At 35.4% G+C, this 12,090-nt stretch overlaps 1 protein-coding gene across 3 annotated transcripts in view; it reads left to right on the top strand.

Moving 5' to 3' along the window:
- Window positions 1–12,090, top strand: part of LOC149225501 (uncharacterized) — a 243,680-nt gene that overhangs the window by 20,044 nt on the left and 211,546 nt on the right. For all 3 annotated transcript variants that reach the window (XM_089377104.1, XM_089377103.1, XM_089377105.1), the window contains one exon: window positions 2,922–3,143. In XM_089377104.1, coding sequence (XP_089233230.1) covers window positions 2,922–3,143 — 222 coding nt within the window. The remainder of the gene's footprint in view (window positions 1–2,921; window positions 3,144–12,090) is intronic.

Below are 12,090 nucleotides of genomic sequence, written 5' to 3'. Positions count from 1 at the left end.
GTTGAGAAGGAAGAGACCGACAGCAATAGGGACATGAATGACAGGACCAAGCAACAATTGGGAAGATGAACGGAACACAAGTCACTGTAACGGAGGCAGGTACAACGTAGAACAAGGTCTATGATGCAGTGGGTGGGCAGCAAGCTGCAGGTCGACATTGGGGCAGGCAGCAAGCTGCAGGTCGACATTGGGGCAGGCAGCGATGAACAAGGAACATGAAAGAGTGGAAGAACAATCAGATTGTTGGATGAGAAAACTGGGGACATAGGCAATGCGGGGAGGGAAATTCACAATGAACGGACTGGACAAATGCACGTTGATGATGAAGAACCATGAACAAAATTGCAATGGCGACTGGCTCTGATACCAAATGGAGCGTAAAGCTCAGTTTTTTACAGAAAACACATGTTTATATATTTTATTAATTCTTGAATATGATGATTTTACAATGAAGGTCCCTGATATATATATCGCCATGAGTACCTTTTCAGGAGAAGATCGTGCCCTTTCGTTAAATTATACTAATTAATTTATTACATAACATAAGATCTTAGTTCTAGGAATCTCTGCTTTCTATAGAGGATTAAAGTAGTAAGGGAACCATTTGAGTCCCAGTAAAACCAATGGAATCTCCCTTTGATCTCATAGTAAATGGGAATCTGGAAAATGAGGTGTTCCTTTGACTCAATTCCATGGTGGCAATATTCAACGTTGAGATATTTCTCTAGTGATCATTACAGAATTTTTTTATGTAAATGATTTTTTTGTATGCATTACGTACATAAGCTTTTGATATAAACAGGGAATGTGCATGTTGAGTTACTTGAGTATCTAATATGAAAAAAGTGTTCTGCGAATGGAACAACCACCATATCTAGCAAAAATCATAATCAAGCTGGTTTAACAACCAAAGACGTCCATTAGCCTAAACGACATTCTTTGGGGAAAGTGTAGGAAACCACCTAAGCAAATCATGGCTTTCAAAGATTTGAGGTATTCATTTGATTAGAGGTTCCATTTCTTCACGTTGACAAGTCAATCATCACAGTAGGTTCCATGCTTAGTATATGCGTAACATATTGCATAAGATCTCCTAGGAAGAAATTGCAATTGATTTAGATATTGAAAAAGTTAAATCATTGAGAGTTTTCTTATTAAACATGTAGAAAACATATTGTAAGTTTCTTCTCAATCTTTTGAAATGAAATGAAATGCCATTATATTATTGTCTCCCCATGACCAAAGAGTATGGCCCGTTCTAATAGCAAAGCACAGAATGCCTAATGGATCGCTTAAGAATTAACAATCTAGGTTAACAACAATGGAGAAATATAATTAGGGAGAAATGAAATGGTTCATCCAATGAAGGAAACCATGTACAATGTACATGTTTCTCTAAATCTTAATTGAAAATTTGATTTGATGGTCATTTTTCAATAAGTGGGCACTATTTAGGCTGTTTTCATCTTTTACTTTTCTTATTTTAGTTCGGCTACATGAGTCTTCCTTTAATGATGGTTTAGCATGTGAACACTTTGTCCCATAGGCAAGTTGGCCTTGTGGACAGTTAATTAAAGTACTTATATAATTATATTCTATACCCTCATTTGGTCCTCCTGGAATGTTTATTCTGTTGGAAAATGGATTAGGGCAGTTTATTTAACTTGGCATTTACTTGTGATGTTAGGTTCTTCTTTAATTTGATTATGCTTATGTTCTTATCATCAAAATCACATGAATGCAAGATATTGGCTCCATGCCAGGGCAAAACCCCACAACTTGGGGAAAACCCAAACAATCCACTTTTTATAGAATCAGATCAAAGTGAGACCCAAACAATTTTAAGTCAAACCACCTCCAAGCATTGAGTCATCCTTTTAATATCTGAGTCAACATAAGTTTTACCACTACACTTTCAGGGTCTCGGCCTTCTGAGAAACAGCCTGCAATTCTTGGTCACTCTCAGGGTTTCGGTCCTCTGAGATACATCCTGCAATCTCGGTTTCTTTCATGGTCTCCGCCCTCTGAAAGAACAGACTTCTTTTGTTAAGATTCTCTTTAGCTTCTTTAAGTCTTCTTGTCCTTCTATGCTTCAGATCGCATCAAAGTTGAACTTCAGCTCATCCTTAAATGCAACGACCAGCTCTTTATAAATACCCTTCTGCATAACCTCATATTCAAGGCCGACACGACATAGGTGAGGTCGACTTTAGACAGAACCGACTTAAACTTTGGAGGGGTATGAATTAATAAATTTAGACACCAATACATGATACAATTCTTCCAAATGGATCATTTACTCTTTGACCTAGAAGCATTAAATGCTTGACCTAATAAGGCATGAAACCCATGCCATTTTTTTTAACTTTTGTCTTTCGTTTGATCAATTCATAAGAATTATGACATGAGACAAATAATAATTATGAAGACCGATACTGGTTACATTTTCCAACATAATCTTTATATTTTATTTAGGTTTTAGTTATGCTTCATGATAATTTCCCATCACTTGGGCTATTTTATTTCTTTAGCTTGAAAGTTGATTTTATTCTAGAAATAGAAGCTGCTATTCAACACAGTGGCATACAAGCCTCATTTGGACCTCAATGGTAAGACCAATTTTCAAGGACTGCCAGACTATGTGAAAGCAGTGATAATTAGTAGTGGTCACCAAGTAGAGTGTCAGGCTTTTGGTTTATGAGCTCTTTCATTCTGTAGTTTGAATTGGTATATCTTTGGTTTATGAGGTCTTTCACTCTCATGTTCTTGAAAACTTCTTTTCATGTATATTCCTTGACTATTACACTGAATTTTATTTTATTTCTACTTGCCATATTTTTGTCCAATTTTAACAAATTTTGGTGAATACAAATGAAACGTTTTTAATATCTTCCATTCTTGGTGTTTGCAATATACTGCAGGAGGAAACTAAACAGGGTCTTTCTGATTCTTGCATGCACATTGAACCGAATACAAATGCAGATGACCATGTGGAATCACTTGCTTGTTTTCAAAGAAATGAATCTTCTGCTAATATATATGGAAATGTAGGAGTGGGGCAAGAATCTGCTAATGGAGATTCTGAGTCGGATGAGAATAACATAGGCAATGATTCTGAATCAAAGACGATTGTATGGGCTGAGGTATGGTTTGGTTTACAGAATTTATTTTTGTTTAATTTCTCAAAGTTGATCATAAACTGTTCTATTACAGGTTGCATACAATAAAGTGAATTGGTTTCCAGTAGGTATTGCTGAAATCACACATCTTGCTTTTCTGTTAAGCAGAATCCTTGCTTAACAGATGCAGAGATATTTTTTTCCAAGTGTGTCGTACCTTTACATTGATACTATGATATCAATGAAGTGCTCTATGTTTTAGTAAAATCAGTCTGTGCTTGACAAAACTCATACTGGTCTTGACATGTTTAAGGTAGTTTTGGCAAAAGGTAGCAGGTTTGCCTTATGTTATTAGAACGGATCATAGATTATGCCTGTTGTCGCTCAAATTGTACACGTTAATGCGACAACGCTCAGGCCAGTGCCCTCTCCGTTTATGCTGTCTCCCTACAACAGGCTAAGGGGGGTAGTCCGTATGGATGAAACAATGCATTCGGGAGGCACAACTGAATGGCCTAGCAACTTGGTTGAAGATAATTGGCAAGTTAAGATTATTTAGCACGATTAGATTTAAGAATTTCTTAAGTATGAGACCAGTGCCTTAGCAGTCAAATTACTTGCAAATTACCGGATGAATAGTTGCTGCTAGGATGAGAACTATCCTATATGAGATACGATGCCTAGAACTAAGTGAAATGCAAACTCTTGGTTAATTTTAGATTAAATGCCTATTCTAAGTGAATCCTTTCTCTCAACTGTTTTGGAGTTAGTCTCAAATGTAGGTTGTGGAGAGAAACCCAGGGGAAGAATACTATGGCTTTATTAATGATACCTCCCATGGAGCCTGACCACGTAAATGCATCCGGCGCTGCAGGGACTGTGGCCCTGACGACTGCAAGGTCACCGTGTTAACCACAAGTGAGGGTCTAAACTTCACAAGTTGGGTGAGAAAGGTGGTCCTATCTTATTTCAACCAAGCTTATGTTTCGTGGTAAATTGATTAATGCACAACCAATCCTAGGATGAAGTGCAAGTTATGAGTGATCACCTTAAATGAGATTGTTAAATGGCCTCTTAAGTACTTCAATTTAAATTACTTATGATTAGATGCTTATGATGTTCAATACAAAGTACTTAGAGAGCAATATTAGGATGAAGTGCAAAGTTATGAGTGATCTCCTTAAATGAGATTATGAAATGGCCTCTTAAGTACTTCAATTTAAATTACTTAGGATTAGAAGCTTATGATGCTCAATACAAAGTAATTAGAGAGCAATATTAGGAACAATCCCAATTAAAACAATGTTCTAATGAAACAAGATTAGTAGAGTGCCAAATAGAAATGACTTCAAGATCTATCCAATGAGTAGCAATCTCAAAAAATAACAAATGCTCCAAATAGACAACCAATGAGAGACACAGAGCACCAAATTAATAAATCCCTTACACTTGATATGCAAATTAGGAACGAAGGGAAATAATGCCAATGAAATAAGACTAGCAATAAGATTATCAAATTGATATTACAATATTACTCAAAGAAGATGATATCAAAAGATTATCTTTAGATCACAATGTTGTTAAACTATGAAACATGATAATGCTCTTATCCAATTAGCAACCAATTCCTTATGTCACTTATCAATCAGAAGCAATACGTTACACACGTATTCTAATTACATTACAAGAGCATTAGCAAACAAGTGACACCAATATCACTAGCAATTTTACAATAAACCAATACAATGCCAATGTTAAGTTAATAAGAGTACAATCTTCTTTGAGATGAGATTATTAATGATGACTTCTAGAAGTGAAATGCAATGATGCAACAAATGCAAGATGAATAATGATCTTTTATGTTTATCAATCAGCCCAACACAAGACACCAAAGATCTATAAGAGCAACCCACTTATCATTTGCAAATGAGGACAAAATGAAAGACAGGAATACCTTAAGCTATGAAAATGAATTCTTATGACCTTGGAACACTTATTAAGGTATTTCCTTACTGCTGTAGCATGTATGTCAGACTCAAAAAAATTATATATCAGACCTCCATAAAACTATAGAAATCAATAACCTAATAGCACAAAAATCGATTTATCAATTTAGATTAAATATGCAATAATTATGAGCTTATATGAATGTGCTTTTAGGGCTGTGTAGAGTGTCACTTCAGAAATTATGCCACTGTCAAGAACATACTCCAGATCTGATTTAGGAAACAGTGAGGAAGAGACAAGGTTAGAGAGCAAACCCTTAGGCTTAAAGGCCTAGTTTGATGACTAGTTGACCTTCCAATGGACTATAACTTCTTCAAACTCCTGCAAGTTAAATGGATTAACCCCCTTATGACTGAAACAAGGGCCTTTATTGCTGGTTGATGGCTTGTTGAGATACTTCAGGCCTTGAAACCCTTGTCTAAGAGGCTAGTAAGTCTGCAAAACGAATAGTTAGCATGGAAAACCCAAGATTTATGATTTAGAATGTTAGAAAGCAATTTCAAACAATTGCCACACTTACCCTAGGTCTGCAACCACAAAGATTAGTGTCAAAACCCCACAAATACACCAAAAATGCCAAATACAGGCAACGACTAAGGGAAAGCCCCCTCTAAGGGCTGCGATTGCCCTAAATGAGGCTGTCTGTGCCTGCGGCAAGCCAAGGAAAGGCCCTAAGGGCTTGCGGCTAAGCCCTAGAGGGTTGCTGCTTGGGGAAAGAGCCCACAAAGGGCTGTTGCTAGGCCTAGATAGGATTCCGATAGGTCTAGATAGGCTTTCGTTAGGCCAACAAGGCTCATAAAGCCTGCGGCTAAGGGAGAAAATCCCTAAAGGGAGAAATGGCTTGAGGCTACCTAAAAGGGACTCAGACCCCTGCAAAATAGAGACAAACCCTCAAAAAATTGATGAAACCCACCTTCAAGGGTTGCGACCTCCTCTTCTAGCTTTGACATTGAGTTGCTAGGAGCTGGAAAGGCCATATCTTACCCTCTAGGGCTAGATCAACCTTTCTCTCCTTTTTCCAAAAGAAAAATCGTAATTTTATTCATATTGAGCAAAATTATATGTTGTAAATGCTACATTAGCATATGCTGTATAAACTTGTCTTGATGCACAGGATCTAAATAAGACAATCAACCTTCCTCTCTTGAATGAATAGCCCATAAATTAGTTGTTGCTTCAAACCGTTGAGCTATCACCTGCATAAATGAAAAAATGGAGAGCCCAATACCCAATATATACAAAAATTTAAAACCCCAAACCGCAAATGCTATCAAAATTAAGAGATGGGTTAGAATTTAAATACAAGGGTTAGAAAAAATTATTTACAAATATTTACAAAATAAAATTTGCTCTTGTTAGTAAATAAATTTCATTATAGCACAAGATAATTTTTTTTTGTTGAGAGATTTTAAATGAATGATGTATGCAAATGGATCACCAACCAAAACCCTTCTGCAAAGTACCCTGCAAAACGAATGCTCAAAATCAAAACACGGTCGATCTTTCCCCACAGTCTGTGAACTTGGAGACCAAGGGCTGGTGTACCTGTAGATCTCTGTTCAAACTTAAAAGATGAATTCTTAGATCATAAGAGATTTAGATCTGCAGATCTCAACCCAACATCTAAGGCAAGATATCTGTACTAGTAGATGTTCCGTCATGCAACAAATGAAATAACAACTATAAAGCACATATAATACAAAGCATGGAAAATTACTAGCACATACCACAAATCAATAGATAGAAGAACACCATGAATTTGAAATCCCAAAGTCTTTCTATTATGAGAATTACAATTCGAGCACAGCAAGGCTCAGTACATGCATTGAAGAATTACACCAGCAAAATTACAAATGACAGAGCAAAATATTCAACTATAATGCAAACATGCTCATAATTTTTCATTATCAATAGCATATATTTATACATGTGGATACCTCAATCATTTCCTATAATCTCTCAAAAATCACTCCATAAATATCTTTAGAAATCTCTCATCAATCGTTCATAAATATCTGCACAAATCTCTCATAAATCACTCATAAATCTCTCCACAAATCTCTCACAAAAAATTAACAATTTCAATAATTTCAAATGTATCATTATTCCAACATTTCTCCCCCATAATGATCATTTGGAAATATTCCAAGATCATCTCTAGTCTTTTGAATGTCTTGAATTGTCTGTCTTCAATATTTTGGATTCTGCTCCATCTTCAATCTTCTTCATCTTCATCCCTATCTTTAGTTATCATTGTCTTCATGCGTTGCATCATTTGGATCTTGAGTCAATATTCTGAATCATCTTTATATTAAGGATTTTTTTCTCTCACCCCTGACCTTCTCATGGGTTTTTTTTGTGGCTTACCCTCAACCATTACAAATTCCAAGTGATTTCAGCTTATCACTAACCATCAAGTGGTTTTGGCTTACGGTGAACCTACCTCTGACATTACAAAGTGGTTTTCAGATTACCACGAACCATTACAAGAACTTTTCATGCTTCATTTGACTCAAGAAACAACTCTTTCCTTAATAACAATAAACTTTTGGGGAACCAACTGGCTCATGAACTTTATGTGAGAGATATTGTTGTACAATTGAAGATTTGACTTTGTAGAAACCTCGCAACATAGAATAAAACCTTTGCCATTCATTTACATCAATCCAACCACGTTGCATTTTTATGAGGGTTTGATATATCCTTATTCCAATACTTATGATGATCATGACTTGCTTGACCACAAATACTGCAGGGATTTAGATTCCAACATTTAGCTTGGAGATGTCCTTGCATTCCACAATGTTTGCAATGTTGTTTTTGCGTCTTCATTTGATTTGTTGTACTGCCAGATGATTCACCTGTTATTAGTATTTCTCCTTTGACAAATTTGTTAGCTGCATCACTTGTGTGTCCTTCATAACCAAGGCCTTCATACTTTGTTCTTACACTTATTTGTATAGGCTTTTGAATTCCTTGATCTTCTTTACCTAAACTTTCCTACATCATAACCCATTTTGTTAAGAAGTTTAGAACCAATTGCCTTTATATGCTTTTCAAAATTTCCAATTTCACCATCTTCAGTTTGAGATTCATCACCTTCAACATGCAATTCACTATCATCCTCAACTTCATAACATACAAGAGATACACGGACATTTTCATTCTTAGGATCACAATCATTATCAATTATGAGGTCATTTGTATCACAGGCTACATCACATTTTGCTTTTTGTTGACTTAATTGTTTTACTTCTCTTTCAAGTGTTGACAATACATTTTCTTTTGCCATTAATTCTTTTTGCAAAGCTTCTATCAATTGATCTTTCTTATCATTAAGTTTTAGAAGATCACTTATCTGTTCATCCAATGAGAACAACCTTTCTTCTTGCTTATTTACATGATCTCTGGTGGAATCAACACATTCTTTAAAAAACTTGTTTCTTATGGAATTGTCCTGCTTATGTTATTTATTTAGTTTGTCAATTTGGTGAAGTGCATCATCGAGATCCTGTTGTAGAGTTTCTATTTCATAATTTGCATTTTGTAGCCTTTTTCCTCCTTTTCCCATTTTGCCGGTGCTAATTGTTTCACATTCGCTTGATCGTGCTTGCTTGTTGAAGAACAGGATGCTGGGTTCAACCGATAATGAAACTGTATAAAAAGACAATAATATTTAGGTGTCGGGTACTACCGAAAATGCAACTTAAGGGTCCAACTTTACTCAACTCAACTAGACTCTCTACATTAAAAATACTCTCAACTTCAACTCAACTTGACTTAATCATGGACATTGACTGCTTAAATATATTAAAAAAAGGAGAATTCTTACTCCACTTTTTCACTTCACTCCAACTTTTGCACTTCACTTTTTCACTCTTTAAAATCAGGAGGCATAATTATTCAAATAAAACATAATAATTTCACCTGGACTCCACTATTCATGTTCAATGAAATGCACAAACTTTTCATATTTTTAAACTTCAAACTTCGTGCCCGTTAATTTTTAAATTTCATGCCCACCCTGAAAAGGGTCCATAATGAAAGCAACCTTTAATATTTAAAATTTCATACTATTCATTTTTCAATGCAGATTTCTCCAACACTTATGATTTGGATTTTAAATGCAGGTCTCATTGATGGGCTGGACTGACTTCAGCACTTCAAAAGCTTTCTCAAATTTTCACACGCTTCATGCTTGTTGCATGCTGGCTGGACACAGATTTTTTTTGTTTGGAATAGGGAATATATGTTCTGCTTTCTTGATTTAAAAACTTGAAGAACACACAATTTCAGCAAACATAGATCTGCAGACAGTTTCACACAACCCACAAGTCTCCACAATGTCTGGAATATGGCTGAAATTGATCTGCAATAAATACATAGGATTTTTTTGTTTGAAATCATAACACTGAAAAATAAGTAAATTGTAGTGGGTGACATATATAAAATTGCAAATCAACAATTAATTTTTTGGAGGAATGCCTCACTGCTTCTTCGACACCATAGCTGGCTCCATGCAGATTTGTTCTTTACGCACATCAATTTTGCAACACAACAACACAAACATTGCTCTAAATACCAAATAAAGAATTACACCAACAAAATTACAAGTGACAGCAAAATATTTCACTATAATGCAAACACGCTCATAATTTTTCATTATCAATAGCGTATATTTATACATGTGGATATCTCAATCATTTTGTATAATCTCTCAGAAATCACTCCATAAATCTCTCCACAAATCTTTCACTAAAAATTAACAACTTTAATAATTTCGAATGTATCATTATTCCAACATGCATTACAAATTACATCATCCAAAGATGAGATGAGGCGCTTGATAGCTTCTTTATATAGAAAATAAGAGAAGAAAACCCCTCCAAGTGGAAATAATGATTAGTTGGCTTGATTCTTGTCAAAATAATCTTATTAGTTGATTTCCACTGTTGATTTTTTATTTTTGAGGAATAATCGAATTTTTTTGAAAACTCTTTGTTTTATTAATCCAAAAATTAATATTTTGGACTAATATCCTTAGAAAATCCACTTTGACTTAACTACCAAGGTTCAAGAGGTCAAAATTTATTGAAAAATCCATTTTTCCCTTGGTGGATGACTTCCAAAAATTAATTCTTTTTTGACACACGAATTTTTGATTATTTTCCACTAGGAGAGAATTAAATTTTTCTCAAAATTATTTTTTTGACTCAAAATTAATTAACTTTTTGGCTTAGGATTTTAATTTAATTTTGTCAGAAAAAGTAATTAAATGACTAGATGGGATTACTTATTTTTTCCACACTCAAATATTTTAGTCACGATTTCTAACCATGAGTAACTTTGCACTAAGATATTTTTTTACATCAAGATATTACAAATTAATTCAACTCTTAAAAGGGGAAATACACATTTAGACATAGATCCCTCAAGGCACTACCCAATTCTGCGACACAATATGATATAGTATGAAACCAAGTGTGTCTATAATAAACTAATTTAGACATGGTGTCTAACTATGAGTAACCATGCACTGAAATATTCTTAAACACATTTTTACATAGACTTGATAAACACTAGTCTCTCTTAAGACCTTGTCAACGAATTCCACTTTAGCTTTGGAGTTATAACTAGGAGAAAAACTTCGTCGATTATTTGTGTCTACAAACATACATAATTCGGGGAGGTTAAAAAACTTCTTAGGATGAAACCTTTTGACAAAAATCATAGGCTTACCTAGGTGTTTTTACTTGGCTAAATGGTCATACTAGCATCATCATAACTTTTGCAGAAATTGGGTTTACAATGATAAAACTGGAAGTTCAATGATGACATTGATTTGGAAAATTTTTATTCGTCGCTTTGTACTCTACTTCTTGGATTGTTGAGAAAGTGTGGTCAACAGTGCCACAATTGATTTGACAAATGTCAGGCAGGTTTTAATTGTTTCATATTCTGGGGTTTACTTCAACCTTTTTCATCAATGTAGCTATACTGTCAAGACTCAAAGCTCCTGGAGGATGTTTTGCCATAGAATTTGTTTTTTGTTTGATATGTTATGCTTCAAATTTATATAGTGTAAATATTATGGTACAAATCATATTACAGAAAAGGGTGACAAAGGCCATGCCATTGAGTAGCTACAAAATCTATAGGCAATTAATGTCTAGTCACACTTTGGGAGAAAGATCAGAAAAGAAAAATTGGCTGGGTATTATAGTGTCCAACAAAAACATAAAGATAGTTTATAAGCCTCATAAATGGAGCATGCTCAATTCAATAACCCACTAATTACATTAAAACATAAAATGAATAATCTCATCCTTGTGAAAATGCAGCAATAGAACATTGTGTCAAAAGTATAAAAACTACGAAGGGATGCTATAGCAGGAGGATTGATCTCTCTTAATATCCTTCACCACCTCATCCCCTTAAAGGATGAAATTAATGATATGATTAGGAGGGACATTTGTGGGAGCTTCACTTGAGTTTATATGATTGGACTGTTTTTGTAACAATGCTAGAGTTTGAGGCTGATGCACGCCCAAGAGATGTGATATAGCAAGTCATCCCCCCCTAGTTGAGATGATGCTTAGGGCGCTTGGTCCACTTAGTAGATGAGTTCAGGGCGCCATGTCGAGTTGCGAAGGGTGGGTTGCATGACACGGGCATGACCAAGACATCAACCAGTTCCTAATACGAGAGTGCATGGGGTTGGAATGCCCAAATTTGGGGTTTCCACTATTGTACGGGTGTGGGCATAGACATGCGATGAGTGGCACAATTGAAACGATGTTTGATGACTGGTCAGCTCGACAACATGCATCGACGTTCGGTCAGTACAAGGGTAGGCACGACACGACGAGTATGTCATCCCAAACAACATGAGATGAGTGTGGGGACAAGTTGCAACATTGGCGTGTTGGCTAGAATGATTGCAAGGTTATTTGCATGTTGGCTG

The sequence above is a fragment of the Pinus tabuliformis genome, chromosome J, assembly GCF_031772625.1.
Source record: "Pinus tabuliformis cultivar Carrire ecotype Pingquan chromosome J, CPIR1, whole genome shotgun sequence".
NCBI classification, from domain to species: Eukaryota; Viridiplantae; Streptophyta; class Pinopsida; order Pinales; family Pinaceae; genus Pinus; species Pinus tabuliformis.
Note: the sequence above shows the minus strand (reverse complement) of the source record. Positions and strands in the feature narration are given on the sequence as shown.